The 18,900-nt window shown below is 57.6% G+C and overlaps 2 protein-coding genes across 2 annotated transcripts in view; one reads left to right on the plus strand and one right to left on the minus strand.

The window, feature by feature from the left end:
* Positions 1 to 1,177: 1,177 nt before the first annotated feature.
* SENP1 (SUMO specific peptidase 1) lies at positions 1,178 to 17,433 on the minus strand. The gene is made up of 17 exons (XM_040539418.1): positions 17,323 to 17,433; positions 16,191 to 16,320; positions 15,159 to 15,231; positions 14,876 to 15,035; positions 13,493 to 13,652; positions 13,172 to 13,275; positions 12,846 to 13,093; positions 12,642 to 12,696; positions 12,274 to 12,312; positions 12,096 to 12,180; positions 11,704 to 11,850; positions 11,340 to 11,471; positions 10,727 to 10,930; positions 9,765 to 9,844; positions 4,206 to 4,290; positions 3,699 to 3,794; positions 1,178 to 3,066 (listed from the first exon to the last, which is right to left on the minus strand). The coding sequence occupies exons 2-17, from the start codon at positions 16,302 to 16,304 to the stop codon at positions 3,004 to 3,006; spliced, it is 1,845 nt and encodes a 614-aa protein (XP_040395352.1). The 5' UTR covers positions 16,305 to 16,320; positions 17,323 to 17,433; the 3' UTR covers positions 1,178 to 3,003.
* Positions 17,434 to 18,292: 859 nt separating this feature from the next.
* Positions 18,293 to 18,900, plus strand: part of PFKM (phosphofructokinase, muscle) — a 9,187-nt gene continuing 8,579 nt past the window's right edge. Inside the window, exon 1 of the mRNA XM_040539419.1 lies at positions 18,293 to 18,545. Within this exon, the coding sequence (XP_040395353.1) occupies positions 18,386 to 18,545 (160 nt within the window). The 5' untranslated portion in view covers positions 18,293 to 18,385. The remainder of the gene's footprint in view (positions 18,546 to 18,900) is intronic.

Below are 18,900 nucleotides of genomic sequence, written 5' to 3' on the forward strand. Positions count from 1 at the left end.
CGGGGCCGGAGGAGCGGGTGGGGAAGGCTCCCCGGGCACGCCGGTGCGGGAGGGCACGGCTGGCGTGCAGGAGGAAAGGAACAAAGCCGACCCTTTTAGCAACCGGCACCGCTTTCTGGCTGCCGCGTCTGCAGGCCTGCCGGTGGGAAGAGAGAGAGAGGGTTTCAGACCCCATTTCGGTGCGATTTCACGCAGAAAAGGGGTCGGGAACGAGAAGCGGATGGGGGAAGCGTCAGCTCCCCCACGCCCCCAGGGACTGCGGCTCTGCGAGGAGCCCCCTGCCCGGGCGGGAGGCCGATGCCTGGTGCGACGCGAGCTCGGCCGCCTTCGAGGCACGGCTCGGCGGGCGGATGAATGGGGCATTGAGGCTCCTGGGGGGGAAGGCAGCGCCGGGGGTATTTACAGAAGCCACGCGTGTGTTTGGGAGGAATGTCCGAGAGGCTGACAACCGGCTCTTTGGAAGCATCGGGCAGAAATCTCGCTCATGTCTAGGAATAAGGATACAGGAAGGAGGAAAAAGTCAATATGACCTGAAAATCCCCAGACTGGGACAGGCAGGCTGGGCAAGGTGATTTATTCTATTAATAAGCCAGGGAGAAGGGCAGGGATAAATGCTGAATGCATTTTTGGTGGCCGCAGAGGGCTGGGAGCCGCGTGTGAGCCCCTGTAGGTTAGGGGCACACGCAAGGCACAAGCCGCCTTTGACGGGGCCATTTTCTCCCTGGCTTTTTTGGAAGCAGGGAGCCAAGGAAAACAAGGGGCGCCTTGAGCTCGGCACAGGGACGTGGCGAGGGGCTGCTGCGGCCGCAAACTGCTGCTCAGGGGGGCTGAGGCCAGCTGATAGCAGGGAAGGGACGCAGCCCCCAGCCAGGGGAAGAGCCTGGGAACAGCGCTGAGGCCCCCAGCCCCAAACCCAAGGGCGAGAGCGCCCACCCTGGGGCTGCAAAGGCCTTTTAGCGCTCGCAGCAGCATTAAGGAAGAGAAAGCGCCGGCTGTTTCCTCCCCGTCACGTTGGGTTAGGTGAGAACCACGAGCACTGAACCTCCTCTGTCTTCGGAGAGCCTGAGCCTGCTGAGAGTGATTTATTTTAACTAGAGGGGGAATTATGCAAGCCAGCCGTCCCTGAGCAAGCCCTGGATGCTAACAAAGACACTCCTGCTCCTGGTGCTAGCAGGGCTACGGTTCACGGCTAGTTTTATTTAACAGGGAATCGTTACACGCACACAGAGAAAAGATAGCAGTCTGCTTTTTTTTTCCTCAGATCTTTACTTGCAGTAAAAGATAGAAAAAGGTAGTAAATGAACTCAGTATAAAACACACAGGGGGGGAGAGGAAGGAGAGGGAAGGATACAAACCAGCCTACAAAGAACACAACGCGGCAGGAGCAAGGGGTAGAAGGGAGAACTTTTGTACAAAACTACTGCTTACAGGTACAGAAAATGTATAAAATGTCACTCCCTATCTGGAGACAAAAATACAAAAGTGGACATTATTTAATTCTTTACTTATACTTAAAAAGGTTATGTACACGAGAGAAAAGAACCAGGGTCAGCTGCTGGGGAAGCCTGTCAAACACTAACCGCTTCCTCCCACATCGCACTTGAGAATAAATTAAAAGAGCTGAAAGCAGGAGCAAAGCCCCACACGAGCCCAGAGGAATCAGGCGCTCAGGGTAAAATGTTCAGAAGCCTCAAGGGCCCTCAAATCCCAACTGCGGAAGGGGTTAAGCGCTTCTGAATATTTTACTTCTCCCCCCAGCTGACAGGGATGAAGATCGCTCATCCTCGAGGCTCCCGGGAGGCGCACGCTGAACGTACTCGGAGATACCTTTGGAAGCACTTCTCGACTCGATGCCTGCCTTCAATGCAACCTTTGACCTTGTGTCAGCATTCATCCCCCAGGCAAAACATGTGCAAAATATCACGGAGAGAGGAGCGATTCATCCTGCTCAGCTGGGGCTGTCCGCACAAGGACAAAGGTGGCAAGAAGCCGCGGCCCCAGCTCCTGCGAGGAGGCGAAGCCAGGGTGGAAAAAACACAGACTTTGTTCTCTGTCGCTCTGGAAAACGCTTGGAAATATATACAGAACAATTCAACATTGGCTCTACTCTACAGTAAGTCAAACTTGTACCTGAATTTCCGTAAACACTTGATGCTAAAGAACCGGGAGACAAATTCCTCGGGCGGAAAAGCGGCTCCGCAAAAACGGGGCCAAAGTTCCCCCCCGGAGACCCCCCAGCTCCTGGAGGACGCCCCCCGCCCGGCTCCTGGGGAAGCTGGGCTGTAACCTCAGGAGGTGACAACAGGCAGAGGTTGGGGTGGGCGAGGAAATGCTGGCTTTGGGGACGGAGGAGAGGTGATGCAGGAAAGGACAAAGCAAAAACCGCTTTGACCGGTGAAAAGGAGTCGAGTCCCACTTTTTGCTTCCTCCCAGCGATGCTGGCCAGCCCTCTGCGGGATATCCGTGCTGGTGTGCAAGCAGGGCCGCCTGTGTGGGCAAACCCTCCCAACATCCACCCCCAACCACATTTCTGCCCACCCCCACCCACCTACAAGCCCCCTCGGTGCACAGCAGAGCTCTGCCAGCGTGCCGAGCACCCAGAACCACCTAAGTGCTTTCTCCTCCCCTGCAATCCCCCGCCCCGAGAGTCACGCCGTCGGCACAAAGCTGGCCGCAAAGGGCTGAAAAAGCAGAAAAAGAAAAGTTCCTCCAATGGCCAAAGCTGCCCCCTCAAGTCTCAGCACCTGAAATTGCTTGTAAAAATAGGTCTCGGAAATACAAAAAAAAAAAAAAGAAAAAGGCAAGTGTGCTTCTGAGCATTTCTATTGCGCATTGGTCCGTGAATGGTGTTTTATCAAAAATATCATACAAGAGTTCGTTTGCTGTTTCTTTGACTGAAGCCCTGGGCAGATCCACGCTGCCATGGCTCAAGACTGCTGAGCTGGGCAAATTTGGGCACTTCTGATACAATCTCACAGGGAAGCAGCTTTCGGCACAGCGTCATCATAGCAGCTTGCGGTGCAGGATCTCCCAGGCCATTCGCTTTCGGAAATAGGGCATGTGTTGCTTTGGGGGTGGGGAAGAGAGAAAAGAAAGAAAAGGCACATCAGCGTGTCTTCCACTACGGGACCACGCGTCTAACGGCCGCTCTCCTGGGTGCAGCCTTTCTGGGGGGAAGTTTACTTTCAGATTATTTATATTTATAAATATACATTATATTTATAAAACAGGACAGTGAACAAGAAGATGGGATTTAGGTAGTAACATAGCTTTTTTGACATTCTCTAAGCAAAATAGTAAAATAATCACGCATGGGATGCCACACGGAGGCTGACAACGTTAGGTAACCTCAAAATTTCATTGGATTCAGGCTACAACGCCCTACTTTCATTGCGACTATGACTGGGTCCTGTTAGGGGTTTGTGAGCTATCACCAACCCCATCAGTGACGTGCCCCATGCATTTCAGCATAACAGAAGGCCTGAGGATGGCTTCTGAGGAATTTTGCATGGTATAAAGAACTGCCCCAGTGCCTTGTGTCAGCTTGACTCCAAGGAACATCATCACGAGCCTCGCAGAGGAGCCTTAAACCAATGTAGAAGGGAGCAAAGGGCACTTGGAAGAATGAGAATGTGCACAAGTGTCACAAACCCGTGCCTCTCCCCTGAGCACGAGCAGCACAGCAGGGTAGGGTTTACCTGCGTGAAGTTGATGGGTTTGTCTTTGGTAATGCAGTCGGCGTATTTGCAGGCAAACATCCCGCAGTCGCTGCCGTTCATCTGCTGTGGGATCTCCTTCAACAAGAGGACACAAACCCAGGCGTCATTCCCCAAGGAGCCAGACCCCATGTGTCAGCTCAGAGAAGTGAGGAGCCTCTCCCAAACGAGCCCTAACAAAGTGTGGATGGGTGAATGCCCACACAAGTAAGGGGAGCTGAGGGCAAGCGGGTGGGCAAGCCTCGTGCAGCAGGACTCGAGGTGGCACTGCGGCACCCCCTGGCCTCCCTCCCTGCTTCCACGCAGGGCTGGATGGGAATCTGAAGCAGAGCAGCCTGCCACGGAAGCCCTGTGATTTGCTCACCCCCTAGAGTTACCACGAGAACACGTCCACCAGAAAAACCAGCCAGGAAAGGTGCATCCAGGCCAGGAACAAAAGCAAGGACCAAGCCAGATCCCTTCTCCACACCTCAGACTGTACAAACCCACCTGACTCTTCTTGCTCAGCAACGACCAGCCATTAGTGTCGAATTCTTTCCTTTTCTTGTCAAGACTTTCCTGTTTTAAGTATTGCCTGTAGGAACGAGAGAACAAAAAAGCTTACTTAGAGGAACAGGGAAAGCCAGCCAGTACACTATATGTCAGTTTACCTAAAGTGCCCTCTGCCATGTTTGCAGAATTAATGCAAAATGGAAGTCCAATATTTTCTTCTCGGTACTGGCCATTTTAAAAAGGGCTCTATAGACCCAGGCTTTGAGGCAGCCAAAATAAGGACCAAGCAGAACCTAAAAACCCATCCAAAATAAGTACCTGCCAAGCAGAGAGTCAATACCACAAACAAACCAGCGAGCACAAATCTAATTCATCAGAAAGTGACTCACGGCAGAGAAAAGCTCGGCAGCCACTGGGCTGCCTCAGACTCCAGCCAACGGAGCGTTATACTCGAGAGGAGATGTCAGAGACAGCCTCCGACAGCGGCCTGTGAATCGGTGCCTCTTGTCTTTTGAGGATCTTACTTAGCATAAACATAAGACAGCAGCAAACGTGTCAGAACCGTAACAGCATCCCAGCAGCTCCCAAACAGTCGCCCTGTGTGCAGAGCACCAAACACACATCACGGAGCTCCTCTGCAGGCTGGCAGCAGGTCCGACACGCTGGCAGATCTCCTCCCAGAGCTCTTCACCTGGGTTTCCCTTCCAGTACTGACCTGAGTCTTCCCTACCATGGCAGGAGAGATCGAGAGCGCTTTCGAGGAGAGGCAAAGTGGGGAAGATGAGCCCAGTGGCCCTGATCTTCTCCAGTAATTTCCAAGAATGGGGGAAGAGGGGAGGTGGCCACGGGCAACGCCACACCGCAGCCAGCTCTGAAATGGTTTGACAGGACGTGACTCGAGCAGGGAACACAAGCAGGAGGAGCCAGCCGTGTCGGGGGGGATGTCAAATACCTTCTGAAAGCCTTCAGCAGAGGAAGAAGAGCCCCACTGCTAGCCCCATTCCTGTTCCTAAAACTGGAGAACAAGGAAAACTCACGGGTACCGTTGCATCTCCTCTGCCCAAAGCAGCTTCCACCAGATTGGCCTAAAGTACACTCACTGGAAGAACAGAAAAAGCGTGGTTTTGTTTTTCCTTAAATGCCTCTGGGCTAAGAGCTCTGCCTCTCTGAAGACGTTTAGAAACTCTCCAAGACAATGCACAAAGCGTACCCAGATAACTGCCATGATTTTTCCCTTGCAGATACGAACGCCTTAAGCCATTTCCTTTACTGGGAAGTACGGAAAGGGGGGCTCAGGAGGGGCACTGACACAAAGGTTGGCTTGAGGGAGCCCAAGGAAACGCCGCTGATGGGCCCAAGGTGTTCCTCAGGGCCAGAACGGAGGCCCCGGCACTGGCTGCTGCTGCCATTAGGCGACGTCCAGCTCTGCAGACACCCTCCGATCATCTCGGTTACCAAAAGGACTGAGAAGATCTACAGAAACCATTTCCTTCGCGTCTGGCATCTTCTCAGAACAGTTTGAGGACTCTTCTCGCTGCTGTGGCTGCGATCAGACAGCTTGGAAAGGAGAAGCAGAGGATTAGATGCTGCTGGCTCGAGCGGAGGGGTCAAGAGAGCACCTGGCATGGCAAGAGGCGGGTTTGGCCGGCGGCGCGTGGAGATGTGCCATCTCCCAGCAATCTGATCCACAAAGGCTTGGCTAAAAAGCATCTTGCCATTGGTAAACTCCAAAAAGAGATGGGAGAAGGGGGTGAAGCGACCTGCAGACAAGCCCAGAAGACACGCGGTGCCACCCCGGTGCCAATCAGGGGATATTCACCATCACAACTCCAAATAAGCAAAAAGAATGAAAACTTCAGGCAAGGTAGAGAAAAGCTCCCCCGGACCTGGGCGACGGAGGACAGACAGTGACCTCTGAAGACGTGAAGCACCCAGGGACAGGCCCCTGCCAAATTTAACGCAACTGCTGTGAAACGCGCGCGTCCTCGGGGGTCAGGGGGCTGCCGTCTGCTCAGCGACCCCGACTCTCCTGGGCTGCGGTCCCCGAACGCACAGGGGCTGCTGAACGACGCGCGAGAAACGGCAGCAGAACCACGCAGCAGGCTCTGAACGCGGAGCCAGCCCCTTTCTAGTGATCGCATCTCTAGAAAACGGCCAGAAATAAGGCTTTGCTGGGTGTTAAAGTGCCGAGGAAGGGAGCCTCCCTTCTGGCAATCCCCCCGAGACCAGTTCGGGTCCAGACAAGCGTTTTCTATCAGCCTTCATTAGCCGGACGCACGCTCCGAGCCCAGTTTCCCAGCACAGGGGCTGCTGGCTGCCAGCAGCTGCTGTAATTGCTCTTGGGAAGCTCTCTGCTCGGCTGCTTTGACTCTGCTGCAGTTTGGACGAGACAACCTCAGCGGGGGGCAAATCCCACAACAGAACAACTTCCATTGAGCGTGAGACGTCTCCGCATCTCGTCTCCAAAAGAAAAAAAAAAAAAAAACAACCCCACAGGGATGGAGGAGAAACTCCTCGCGACTCGTTCAAACTAAGGCTGAGCTGACTATCCGCACCGCGATACGAGCGCGGTGCAAACAGTAATTAACAGCCTCGTTTCAGCCGCCAAGAACAAAAAGCCTGGCGACTACTGCCTGCCACAGAACCCACTCGAGTTCCCAGCTGAAAAAGGAGCAGCGCAGCACGGCCCGCTCCGCTTGCAGGTGGCAGACAGGGAGCGAAGCAGCACGGATAAATAAAGGGATGCTTCGTAAAAGGAGCAGGGACGAGCCACCAGGCAACGCTGCGGCTCTGCACACACGGAGCAGGGGCGGGCGCAAGCACAAGGCCCCCGTCTGGCAGCGGGAAGAAACCGGTGACGTTTGAACGCGGGCTGAGCTTCAGCATCTGCAGCTTCACCTGCAGCTGTCACAAGCCACAGCTCCAACGCTGACAGGCACGCAGCAGCCAGGACTTTGACAGCAACGTAGCAGGCACGCAGATCAGCGAGCATCACCTGCACGGTGTGAGAAATACAGCGCCGGTCCTGCCTAGGTGACACTCTGAATGATTTTTTAAGGAGAATTGGGAAAAAAATGCCTTGACTTCCAACTGCGAGACAGCTTCAGGAGGCGGAACTTAATTGTGCCATGCGAACTTCGTCAGGACCTCGAGAAGAGAAGTTTGACACGGTTTTTAAGCGTAATTACTTGCCAAATCAGAAAGCAACGTGCCTGACACCCCCCATCCAATACCGAGGGCTTTTAATCTCATTTTACTAAGTCCAAAAACGGATTTTTGCCCTCCACAGCTTACACGCACAAAAACCTGAGCAGGTGCCTCGAGGAACTGTTGAAATCAACAGCACACTGCCAAATGCCTGAAAGCCTTGAAGCAAAGGGCATGTGAAGGTGAGCACTTGGAGTGCTGCTGCGAGCAGGAGATAAGAAGATTTCCCAGGCACGATTAGCGTTGTGCGCTCCGTGCCTTAAGCCTTCCTCCAGCCCTGGTACACCAGAACCAAGCTTTTAGCAAACTGTGACAGGTTTACGTCCGCTCCGGAACAGACACCCAGCGGAGCCGGGATGCCGAGCACCGTGCTCCCGAGGAGAAACCCCCACAAAGCAGGGGCACTTTTCTCAAAATCCTCTCCAGGTCTCGCAACCGAGCCACGCGAAAGCCCAGACGCTAAACAAAGCGCAGCAGCCAGGCCGGCTCCCAGACTACAAACAGCTGCGGTCCCTATCACGCCCAGCGGCCATTGTGTTTCAGCAGATTCCCTCCTCGTAAGACGTGGCTAATTACAGACACTCACCACCTTTAGGAAGCTCTAAAGATTGAAAGCATGAAAGGGTCACTAACCATGAATAGGACCTCCGTCCCTTCTTCCCGGTGTGATCCTCCCACTGCATTCAACCAATAAAAGCCTCCTAAAAGGAAACAGAGGGAAAACAATTATGTCCAGGGCAACAGTGACCTGAAATCCCGGATCTCTACCACTCGTCCTGCACCTCGTGTCCTCTGGTGCTCTCTACAACCAATCTGGGGACCTGCTTCCTCATCCCAGACCCCTAAACGAACTACGGACGGGACTCCTGGGTCCCCCGCGCACCCCCCAGGTGCTTCACTTCACCAGACGTCCCTGCTTTCTTCCTTGGAACCAAAGAAATTCAGGCTGAAAGGAGCCGATTTCACCCAGACCATCCCTGCCCCGAGGCAGGCCAGCTCTGCTCACACTATCCTTGGAGAAACTTTGCACACAGAGGCAGACGCAGCGAAGCTGAGACAGCTCCGAGCCGTTTCTAAAGATGCCACACATTTCCTTTCCGTTTCCTCCCTTTAAACCAACACCACAACGCCGTGGAAAAGGGGAAACGGCTATTTTAGCAGTTATTTAAATGAGCCCAGCATGCACAGAGCACCTGAGCTGGAAAAGGCGCTAAGCAGACTGGAAATGATTAAGCGGCATTTGTCTCCTGTCTGCCTTTATCATCGTTAACATTCCTCGACTGCATGAGTGGCACCTCGGCTGACAGGCTCAGCCTCGCGCCAGAAGGCTCGGGATCAGGTTCCCAAGTCAGCGCCGGAGCAAAGCCGAGACGAGAAACAGAACCGAAGGGCGACCCGGGGTCAGCAACGTGGGCTCGCGACTGCGTTTCGTTAAGTCGCTCCGGAATCCGATTTGCATCGGCCCGGCGGCCCTACGTGACAAGGTGCCTTAGGGAAGAGGCGTTTCCTCCTCCCCTGGGAGAAGGGGCTCGTTGTTATCGCATTCCTGGAGCTCCTTCCAAACGCGGGACAAGAGAGCGTCAAGCTGGCCGATTCTAGATGAGGCAGGCACGCTCCCCTCTTCGACAAGAGGTCGGGAGGGCCTGCAGACAGCTCCACTCCCTCCCCACAGCACTGCTCGGGAGGGTGAAAGCAAAACTTCTCTGTGGCTTGAGCCCAGGAAGAACGGCTTTCACCAGCTCCCTTTGGAGGCTCTGTATGCCCCGCGAAGTCCTGGTGGAGCTCAGTACAGAAGAGATCTGGGCAAACCTTCATCCACGTCCTGATGCAAGACTCTCCCGCACTCTGCGGGTACCCCCGCGCTCTCCAGAAACTCCTCCTCGGAACGGAGAGCCGAGTTACCGAGCTGTTCCTCGCCACAAGCAGGAAAAGCCTTCACGGCCAGGAGACGCCGCTCCTCCAAGCAGCTGCAGGACAAGCAAGGGACCCCTGGTCCTCAGGGTCTGAGAGGCTCCTTCTAAAGACGACGCCCAAGAAGACTGGGAAAGCTCCAAGCCCTTAACAGAACGGGTCTGAAACCCGCTTATACCTACGAAGGTAACACCGGCCTCACTAAAGGATCCTCTGGGAAGAGAAGGGCAGAGCTTCCGCACAGGACTCTGCTGCAGACCGACTTTGCACTGCGTGAGCAGCGGCTGGTGAACCACAAAGCCAGGACGTTCCCCCGACTGCTCCTCTCGGTGCCCACGGCGGGGCTGTTCCCACCGCAGGGTTGTCGCTTTGCGACCAGAGCGAAGCGAGAAGCCGCCTGGTTTTCAAACGGGCACAGCTCAAACAAGCGTTACTCACAACAGTATCCTGCAGGCTTCGCTGTTTATTCCGCCCATGGAGTCATAGTAGGTGATGGTTTTTTTCCTGAAGTCTACAACCTACACAAAGAGAGATTCGTTAGCGAGGCAAAAGACAAGGAGCTCGTCTCCTCGCCAGGACGCACGCTTTGCCAATCTAAGCCTTGCTAAAAGGCAGCTCAGACCATTTCACAGCAGCAAAAGATTTCTGAGGGCTTCCACCTTCCTTCCTTGGCACACCACAGCCCTCCCCAAACTCCCCCTTGCCGCCGCGTTATTTAAGCCCTCAAATCTCTAAATCAGGCTCTCCTCAGAGCACCCCGGTGAAACACAAGAGCGCTGTTATCTGTATTGTTAAAGCCACAGACGCAGGGATACGTTTACAGAAGGCTTTGCTCCACCTGACGTCTGCAGCCTGGGCTATTCTTTGGGGCCCCTCGCTCCATTTTCTCGTCCTCGCCCACCTCACTGCCTCGCCGGGCAGCTCACCAACGCTCCCAGGGCTGAAGCAGAGCGGGCTGAAAGGCCACGCGTGATCTGGTCCTGCTCGGGGGCCAGGAGGAGGGACGCAGCAGGTCAGGGGCAGGAGGTGGAGAAAGCTGCGCGGTATCGTTCGCCTAAATCTTCCTGAAACGATCCCGTGGCAGCGCCTCTAAAGGCGAGCTTGTGGGAACGTGGAAATGAGATCTTTCTCCAGAGAATAAGCTAGCCTAACGTGAACTTCACAGTTATCTGTTCCTTTTCTAAGACTGTTTAAAGACTAAAAGACACCAAAAAGCTACAGCTAGCTTTTCACTCGCTTCAGATCTTGCTTTTAGCCACAAACGGGCATTCCCGCCCCCCACCCCAAACACCTGACAACTGCCTCTCTCAAGAGCCAGGACATTTTTGATTCAGCCACAGGTGAGTTTATAGGACGGTCTGCTCCAGCTACGGTCTGTCGCGAATAACAAAAGCACTCACTGCGAGGCACCAGTGCACTCCCAGATGAATAGGCACCAGGAGGAGATCCACGGAGAAGATATCTACTTTCTTAGTCCACCTTTTCACGGCTTGGTACCCTGCTGTTTTTAATTTGGTAAAGAAGAAAGTATTGAACGCGTGAACTGTCGGCAAGCCCTTTTCTTTGCTCCGCTCCATCAGCAAATTCATGTAGAAATTAATTATCTGGGAAAGAAAAAGCAAGAGTAGCTAAGAAATTACTTTTGCCTCCATCGTCACTCCGCAGACCTGTCTCTGGGGGGATTTACAATAGATTTACAATAGCTCAAAAGCCCTGAAACCTACAAAAAATCCAGAAATATTGAAGCGCACAGACCCCTAACATTAAGATTTACATTTTATCCCCTGATCACGTCCCACTGGCAGTCCCACTCATCCCAATACTATTTTTTCAAGTGCCTGTTCTACATCGGGATTTCCTCTACGGATTAATCACTCCAGAGCGTGAAGCACAGCCCACGTGTCCTGTTCTCTCTGACTTCCTCAGGCAAGGAGAAGGCAGACATTTGCTCACTTGAACCTACTTCTAATTGCCAAAGGACAACGCCTCGGTGGCACAGGGTAGACTCCTCACCTCGTCGTTGAGCCAGTTCAGATTATTGAGGGTCTGAATGTCTTTCCGAGTGATTGTTAACCGAAAAGCTTCGCTGAGGACCTCGTCCTGGTTCCCACCTCGGAACACGTTCTTGATTTCCTTTTCCATTTCCTACAGGGAGGACACAAACAGCATTGGAAGGGAGAACTCCTGCTATTCCCATCGCAAAGGCTACATTAAAACCCCCATTTGCTCTTTGCTCCTCATAAACTGGCTACAAAACACATGAGAAAAGGGAACAGCTACCCGTGCCTATGCACAGCTCTCAAGAAACGATATTTCTATTTACGACTGTTACACGCACAAACGTCTGATTTCGTCCGCCAGACCCACGCAGATTTACCTCGGTGATTTCAGGGAATTCCTCTTCGCCATCAGCTGATTTAGCATCCTCTTTCTCTTCTGGGACCACAGTGACGGGGATTTCCTTCTCGAGGGGTACTCGAAGATTCAAATCCACCAGATCCTGCACCGAGTGTTCCTGCAGCCGCTGCGGAAGAAACCTTCAGATCAGACAGCACCCAAGGGAGCCACCTCTCTGGGGCTTGCGAGGAAGCTACGGCAGCATTTAGCCTGGCCACAGGACTACTGAGAGCCTTGCCACGGCAAGGAGAAGCAACGAAGACACCGGACCTGCAGGAGCAGATTTTTGCCATTTTTCTATTCCCAATCTGCCTTCTGCTCCGTGGTTTGACATTCTGACTCAGGCTGTTTGTTCAGTAACCGTTCTCTTACCTGGCTCTGCAGCTGTAGGGCCAGAGCTTTCTGTTCTTCAATTTGCCGCCACCTCTCCCGAGCTCGTGAATCATAGACGCTAGTCCTGAGAAGCAGAGTTTATTTGAGCAGATCAGTGTTTATTTCCGCACACGCCTACGCTCACGACAGGAGAACAAAGCAGAAAACTTCTACTTACAATTCTTTGATCCACAGCTCTGCCTGGAAGAACGGGGGGCTAGAAAGGGGGAGAAGGACACGTGTAAGTGCTCTCCTGTACGTGGAAAATAATTACCTGAAAACTGATTTGCAAGTAATATCCCAGGATATCCCTATTCCAAGAGTGATAAGAGCTACAGACAGATCTGACAGTGATTTGCAGCCAGGTCTCCAGAAAGAGGTTAAGGCATCACCCTACAGTTCCTCTATCTATGGCAAACTGCTCTGCCTTGGTAAAACACCCAGTCACCTTCTTTCTGCTCTGCAATCTCACCTCTCAGCGAAACCAAAAAATTTAGAGTGAATTCCCCCCCCTGCTTCCTCCGGATGCCGTCTCCAGCCTCTTACCTTGGAGCTGGGGTTCTGGAATCCTTTACCTTGAGCAAAATGACAGAGTCTGACCCTAAGAGAAAAAGATTACGGAACGTTGTTACCCTCACGATTACTACCGCCTTCCCCAACTGCTGCAGAAGTCCAAACACGGAGAGGGAGGGAAAAAGTGGTTTTGCCTTTTTTTTTTTTGATTGCTCGTTTGCTGCTGTTGGATTTTACCTTCAGACTGCGTGTTAGATGCTGGTACATTTTCTTGGTGCTGCTGGGCTGTGGAGTTCGGGGACTCAAAGATACTGGAGGAATAGCTGGGTGGGGAGTAGAGCGGAGCTTTGTGTGACGGCTGCTCCGGTGCTCCAAGAATGCTGGTTGTGGAACTGGCTGGTGCGATGCTGTGAGCTTCAAACAGCTTTGAGTTCTTGCTGGGAGCTTCTTTCACCATAGTTTTACTGGAATTTGAACACCTGGACCTAGGAACAGAAAAGAAGTAAGTTCCCAGAGAATCCACACGGTACCACGCGCTGGGGAAGAGCACTTTACAGACTCACAGATGGAAGGGGAATAGTGACGAAGGCTTGGATGTGGAGAATTGTTTTCCCGTGACCATCTGAAGCAACTGCCTGTAGATCTCTCGCTCTTCCTCCCGAACAGTCTGCAGGGGAACAAGCAGAGCGCTCTAGCCAACGTGATTCAAACAGCGACACCACGCACACTGAGCAGACACACGCAGATACCCGTGGAAGTGGAAATTTTACTGGTGCAAGCGCATCCAGAGACCCTCAAGAGTTCACCCATCAGCCGCGATCCAACTGACCGCAACTCGAAGCCCAGACCTGAGGCCAGCTTCTGGCTCCCGGCCTTCCCTTTACCTCTTCCGCCGTGCTGATGAACCGCCGCGGTGTTTTCTTTGGGCTGAGCAGGCTGCGGCGGCACGGGCCGCTCCAGGAAGGGCTCTGGGCGGGCTTGATGGGGAAGGCCGACGCATGGCAGTGGTGGTTCGACTTTCCTACAAAGCTGTTGGACGTCCCGCTGCGAGGAGAGAAGGAAGAGGGCTCCTTTCACTTCACGCTCGCTTTACTCTGTGACCTCGTTTCTCCTCCATCCCCCGAATCAATCAAGGACCAGGCTACCCAATTTTGGTCAGGAACCAGCTCTAAGAACGCAGACAAGGCACCACCTCGAAGCTGCAGCCCGGCCCTAGCGGCTCGACCTGAAAGCGCTGCTGCCAGCGCTTGATGCCGACAGGTGGCACTGCGAGGCCGGGGAAGCCCAGCCCGCAAACCCCGGGCGAGACCTTCCCGCCAGATCCCACAGCTCCCCTCTTCCATCCGCGTCCACAAAATGGCTGAACCCAGGCACAGACACGGCTCTTTTTTCTTTTTTTTCTTTTTTCTTTTCCCCCTTTTTCCACGAGCAGATGCTCTCCCTTCACCCTGCCTCTCCCCGCTCCCACGGCTCACCTGGCAGCCCGTTAAAAATACGAGGGCTGATTGGGAATTTCTCCCGCTTAATTTAATTTTACGCACTGCAACCAAGCGTTCTCCATTACAGGGATTTTCCAGAGGAACCGGACTTGCACTGGCCCGGAGGCACCACCCTACCAAAGGAGCTAACGGGCGCGTTTTCAGCACAAAACCACACGCTTGCTGCTGCTCTCCCGGCCTCCCAACGGTGTAACTGCTCCCGCTCCCACCCGGGCGCTCCCAGAACTCTGAGGTTCTTCCCAAAACCACCGCTTCCCCCTTCCACCGCACCCGCTGAGCCTCACAAAGAGGCGCCAGGCTGCGGCAGGTCGAAGCCTTCGTGCCGCTCCTGCTCTTCTTATCACACCTCCAGCAGAGCGGCCAGAAGAGGTCCCCTTGGCCGGTCAAAGCCTAACCAGCTCTTTTTCCCCCCCCAAAAAATCGCAGCATCCCACCTTCCTCCGTCCTAAACGGCCCTATCAGGGTGCTTGCAAGACACCTGGGCTTCTGCACGGGCTCAGCACCAGCCTCTCACGTTACCTTCCACGAGAGAGAGGTGATAACGCGCCACGCGCCGTTTCCGCTCTCAGAAGCGGCGCCTGCACCCTTTCGGAAGCACCTTTATGGGGCGGGTTAAAAACAACCAAAAGGCCCCTAAATCACCGGGCCAAGCCCGCCCGCTGACCAACAACCCGCCACCGACTCGCTCCGTAGTACCGCCGGCAGGCTGCGAGGTGGAAAACTCCCACCCCGCGGGCAGAGCTGGGCGCGGAGCGGCCCCGCACGCACCTGGGGATTTTGCGAGCCTCGAGGTAGGAGCCGCGGCTCGCCCGGGGCTTCGGCGGTGCAGAGCCCAGGGCGGGCACCAAGCCCCTCCACTGCCCGTTGGCGCTGGACCCAAAGCCTCGAGGCTCTCCCGCTGTCCGGTAGGTCTCAGGGCACGGGACTTCTGCGGGGAGGAGGGAGAAACAGAGGAGTAAAGAGCCGCGTCTTCCTCCCCACGCTGCTGCGGAGAAGGAACGGCTGAAAAAAATAACGAAAAAACACGTTCCGAGGCCAGAAACTGCCTTACCCGGTCTGTAATTGAGCGCGCACGAGGCGTTTCCAGCAGGGCACGCGAGGCCGCCGATCTTGTTGGGTAAAAACTGCGTGGAGAGATCGCAGCTTTTCATCAGGAATAAAGCACAGCTCGGAATTTAAACCCCGGGTGCGAGAGGACCACGGAGGGACGCGACGACAAGCGGCTGCTCCTCCCCCTCCTCCGGTCACAAACTGTTATAACCTCTTCTAAACAGTTAGAAGCATCCCTTCTGTTGCCAAAGGGATAAAACGGACGCATAGCTGGCCGGACAGGGCAGCACCTCGTTGTGAGGGTGCTACTCGCCCTCCCGCCCCCACTAAACCCCCCTCTGCCGGGTGCAATCCCAGTTTTAACGAAGAGAGGAAGGACCAACTTCGTTTTCACCTCGTTAAAGGACAAAACCCAGTTCTGGGGCCACGCTGGCGCTTCCGAGATCCGTCGGGACAGGACGGCCCCGTGCGTGAGGCGAGCGGCCCTGGGCCCGGGTTTGCCTCCAGCGGCTCGGGCGAGGATTTCCCCAGCTAAATCCCAGTTACGTGCGCCGGGAGCTAGCAGCGCGCTCGGGAAGCGCCGGGTGTTACCCCCACGGGGCACTTTGTACTCCCGGAGGGTTTGGAGCGGAACAGCGTGGCTCGGCTGGAAGGGACCCCCAAAAATTGAGCCCCCCGGCGTCCTCGGGGCCACCCAGAAGCCGAAGCGCGGCGCTGAGCAAGCGGGCGCAGGGCATCGGCCCCAAAGGGGTCGCCTCCCGGCCCCACATCCCCCAGGCTGCACAACCCGAGCCTCCTGGCCTCTCCTCCAGCCCCTGTCCCAGCCTCGCCACCCTCCTCCCGCCCCTAACGCCCTTTTTACGTCTCAGAGCCCAGAACTGAGCGCGGGATGCTCGCGGGGAGGCCGAGCAGCGCTTGAGGCACCCCAAAAGGACCCAGAGAGAAGCGGGAGCCCCAAAAGGGGGGGGGGGAGCCCCACAGGGTCGCGTGGTGGTGGTGGCGGGGGGAAACGGGGACGAGGCGGGTGACAAACCTTGGCGTCGGGCTGGCCGAGCGCGTCCCGCAAGCCGGCGCGGGGCTGCGGGGGGAAGGCCTTGAAGAGCGAGCTGTGGTTCGGGCGCGCGGCGTCCCCGGTCTCCATCCTCATCGGGTCCCGGCGGCGGCTGGGGGGGGGGGGGGGGACAGACGGAGCGTCAGCCTCGGGGAGGCGGGGGCTGAGCTCGGGTCTGCTCAGGGGAATAAAAGGGAACGGGGCGGGGGGGGGGGAAGTTCGGACCCCGAGGGATGTGCTCGGGTCTGCTTAGGGGAATAAAAAGTAACGGGGGGGGTGGATCAGACCCCAGTAGATGTGCTCGGGTTTCCTTATGGAAATAAAAGGTAATGGGGGGGTGGATCGGGCCCTGATGGACGTGCTCAGGTCTGCTGAGGGGAATTAAAGGGAACGGGGCAGCAGGTTGGACCCCAAGGGATGTGTTTAGGGGAATAAAGGGTAACGGGGGGGGGAACGGATTGGATCCAAACAGCTCAGAGACTGGGGGGGGGGGGGGGGGGGGAAACCAGGGTGGGGACTGGGGGGAGAGCCGGGGGGTGAGAGCCAGGGGGGGGGGGACCGGAGGAGGGCACCGGGGGTGGCTGGAACGGGAACCGGGAGAGGAAGCGGGGGGGGAGCCGCTGCGATGGGGGGAACGGGGCGGGGAACCGGGGGGAACTGCGGGGGGACCGAGGGGGGAAGCTGGGGGGGGGGGGGGAGCGGGAGGAGGGCTCGGGAGGTCCGGGAGGGACCGGGGGGGGGGGCGGGAACCGGAGAGGGAACCTGGGGGGGGGGGGGGGGGGGAAACCTGAGGTGGGGACCGGGGAGGAAGAACCGGGGGGGGAGAACCGGGGAGGGGGAGGGTGAACGGGGGGGGGGGGGGAAGCCGTGACACCGGGGGCCCTCCCGCCAGCCCCGGGCCGCTCCCCGCCGCCCAGCCCCGGGTGCTCCCGCCCTGGGGGGGGGGATCCCGGGTACAAACGGCGGCGCCCCCGAGCGGGGACCGCGGGGCTGAGGGAGCGGCCGGGGCCCGCTCCCCGCGGCGGCACCGGGAAGGCGCCGCAGCCCCTCCCGGCCCCCCCCCACCCGCTCCGGGCCCCCTCACCGGTACCGGTAGGGCCCCTCCCGCCCTCACCGGAAGCGGAAGCGGCCCCGGGGGCGCCCGCGCGCCTCTCCCGGGCTACGGCGGCGGCGGCGGCGGCTGCCGGCAACGAGGCGGGCGGAAGCGGACGTTGGCGCCGCCGGAAGTGACGTCGGCTGCGGGAGGGGAGGGGGGAGCGGGAGGGAGATGGAGGGGGAGGGGAGGTCGCCCCCTGGCGGCGGGGAGGTCCCGGGGGGCTGGGGGGCCTGGGGGGGGTGGGGGGAGCTGGGGGGGGCTGGGGGGCTGGGGGGGGTGTGGGGAGCTGGGGGGGGCTGGGGGCCTGGGGGGGGTGGGGGGAGCTGGGGGGGCTGAGGGGGTCCATTGGGGGGGGGCCCTGATGGGGGACTATGGGGGGGCTATGGGGGGCGGGGGGGCAGGGGGTCTGGGAGAGGTGTCCTGGGGGGGGGGTCTAGGGGGGGGGTCCAGGGGGTTATTGGGGGGGGGGGCAGGGGGGGTCTGGGGGGTGTCCTGGGGAGAGCAAAGGGGGGCTATAGGGGAGGACAGTGGGGGTCTATGGGGGGGGGTCCTGGGGAGGGGGCTATGGGGGGAGGCCTGTTGGGGGTCAATGGGGGCCTATGGGGGTATCTGGGGGGGGGAGGACATAGGGGGCCATGGGGGGGGGGCAGTGGGGGCTTATTGGGGGGACCCTGGAGGGTGGAATCCATTAGGGAGGCCTATGGGGGTGTCCATAGGGGGCAGCCAGTGGGGGTCTGGGGGGGGGGGGGGGTGCCCGGGCAGAGGGACAGGCCATGGTGGGTCTGGGGGGCTACGGAGCACAGCACGGGGGGTCTATGGGGGGGGCAATGGGGGCCTATGGGGGGCACTGGGTGTGGGGGAAGCCACAGGGCGCCTATGGGGCAGGCCATGGGGGACCCATGGGGGGGGGATGCTCATAAGGGGCCTATAGGGGGCTAGGGGGCAGGCCAGAGGGGTCCTGTGGGGGGGGGGGGGGCAATGGGGGACACCATGGGGAGGGCACCCTATGGGGGAGCCCCTGTGGAGCAGCGTCACCCTACAGGGTGGCACCTGAGCAGGGGGGGGGACAGGGAGGCCCCACATGGTCGATCCCATTACAAAGGGCCCCCCCCGCGGGAGATCCGGTACGGCCGATCCCGTTATAGCTGATCCCCGCGGCCGATCCCCACGGCTGATCCCCGCGGCCGACCCATTACAGCCGCTCCGGTTACAGCCGATCCCCGCGGCCGATCCCGTTACAGGTGATCCCCTTACAGCCGACCCCCGCGGGCCTGGGGGCTCTCCCCGAGCTCCCCGGCCGCCCGGCTCCTGGCCTCGGCTGCGCTCGGCCTCGCTGCCCTCCTCGTCCTCCTCACCCCCTGCTGCCAGGTCAGGCCCTGGGGACCAGCGCGGGGACAGGGTGGGACCACGAGGGACCAGGGACTGGGACCAGCGAGGGACAGGGACTGGGACCGCGGGGGACAGGGACTGGGACCAGCGAGGGAACAGGGACTGGGACCAGCGAGGGGACAGGGACTGGGACCAGCGAGGGAACAGGGGCTGGGACAGCGAGGGGAACAGGGGCTGGGACCAGTGAGGGGAACGGGACTGGGGACC

The sequence above is a fragment of the Cygnus olor genome, chromosome 29, assembly GCF_009769625.2.
Source record: "Cygnus olor isolate bCygOlo1 chromosome 29, bCygOlo1.pri.v2, whole genome shotgun sequence".
In the NCBI taxonomy this organism is placed as follows: Eukaryota; Metazoa; Chordata; class Aves; order Anseriformes; family Anatidae; genus Cygnus; species Cygnus olor.

Coding starts and splice junctions, on each gene's coding strand:
- SENP1 (XM_040539418.1), bottom strand. CDS start 16,304: ATGAGGATGGAGACCGGGGACGCCGCGCGCCCGAACCACAGCTCGCTC. Junction 15,036..15,158: donor CGCGCTCAATTACAGACCGG/GTAAGGCAGTTT, acceptor TCCTCCCCGCAG/AAGTCCCGTGCCCTGAGACC. Junction 12,313..12,641: donor TCCAGAACCCCAGCTCCAAG/GTAAGAGGCTGG, acceptor CCCCCTTTCTAG/CCCCCCGTTCTTCCAGGCAG.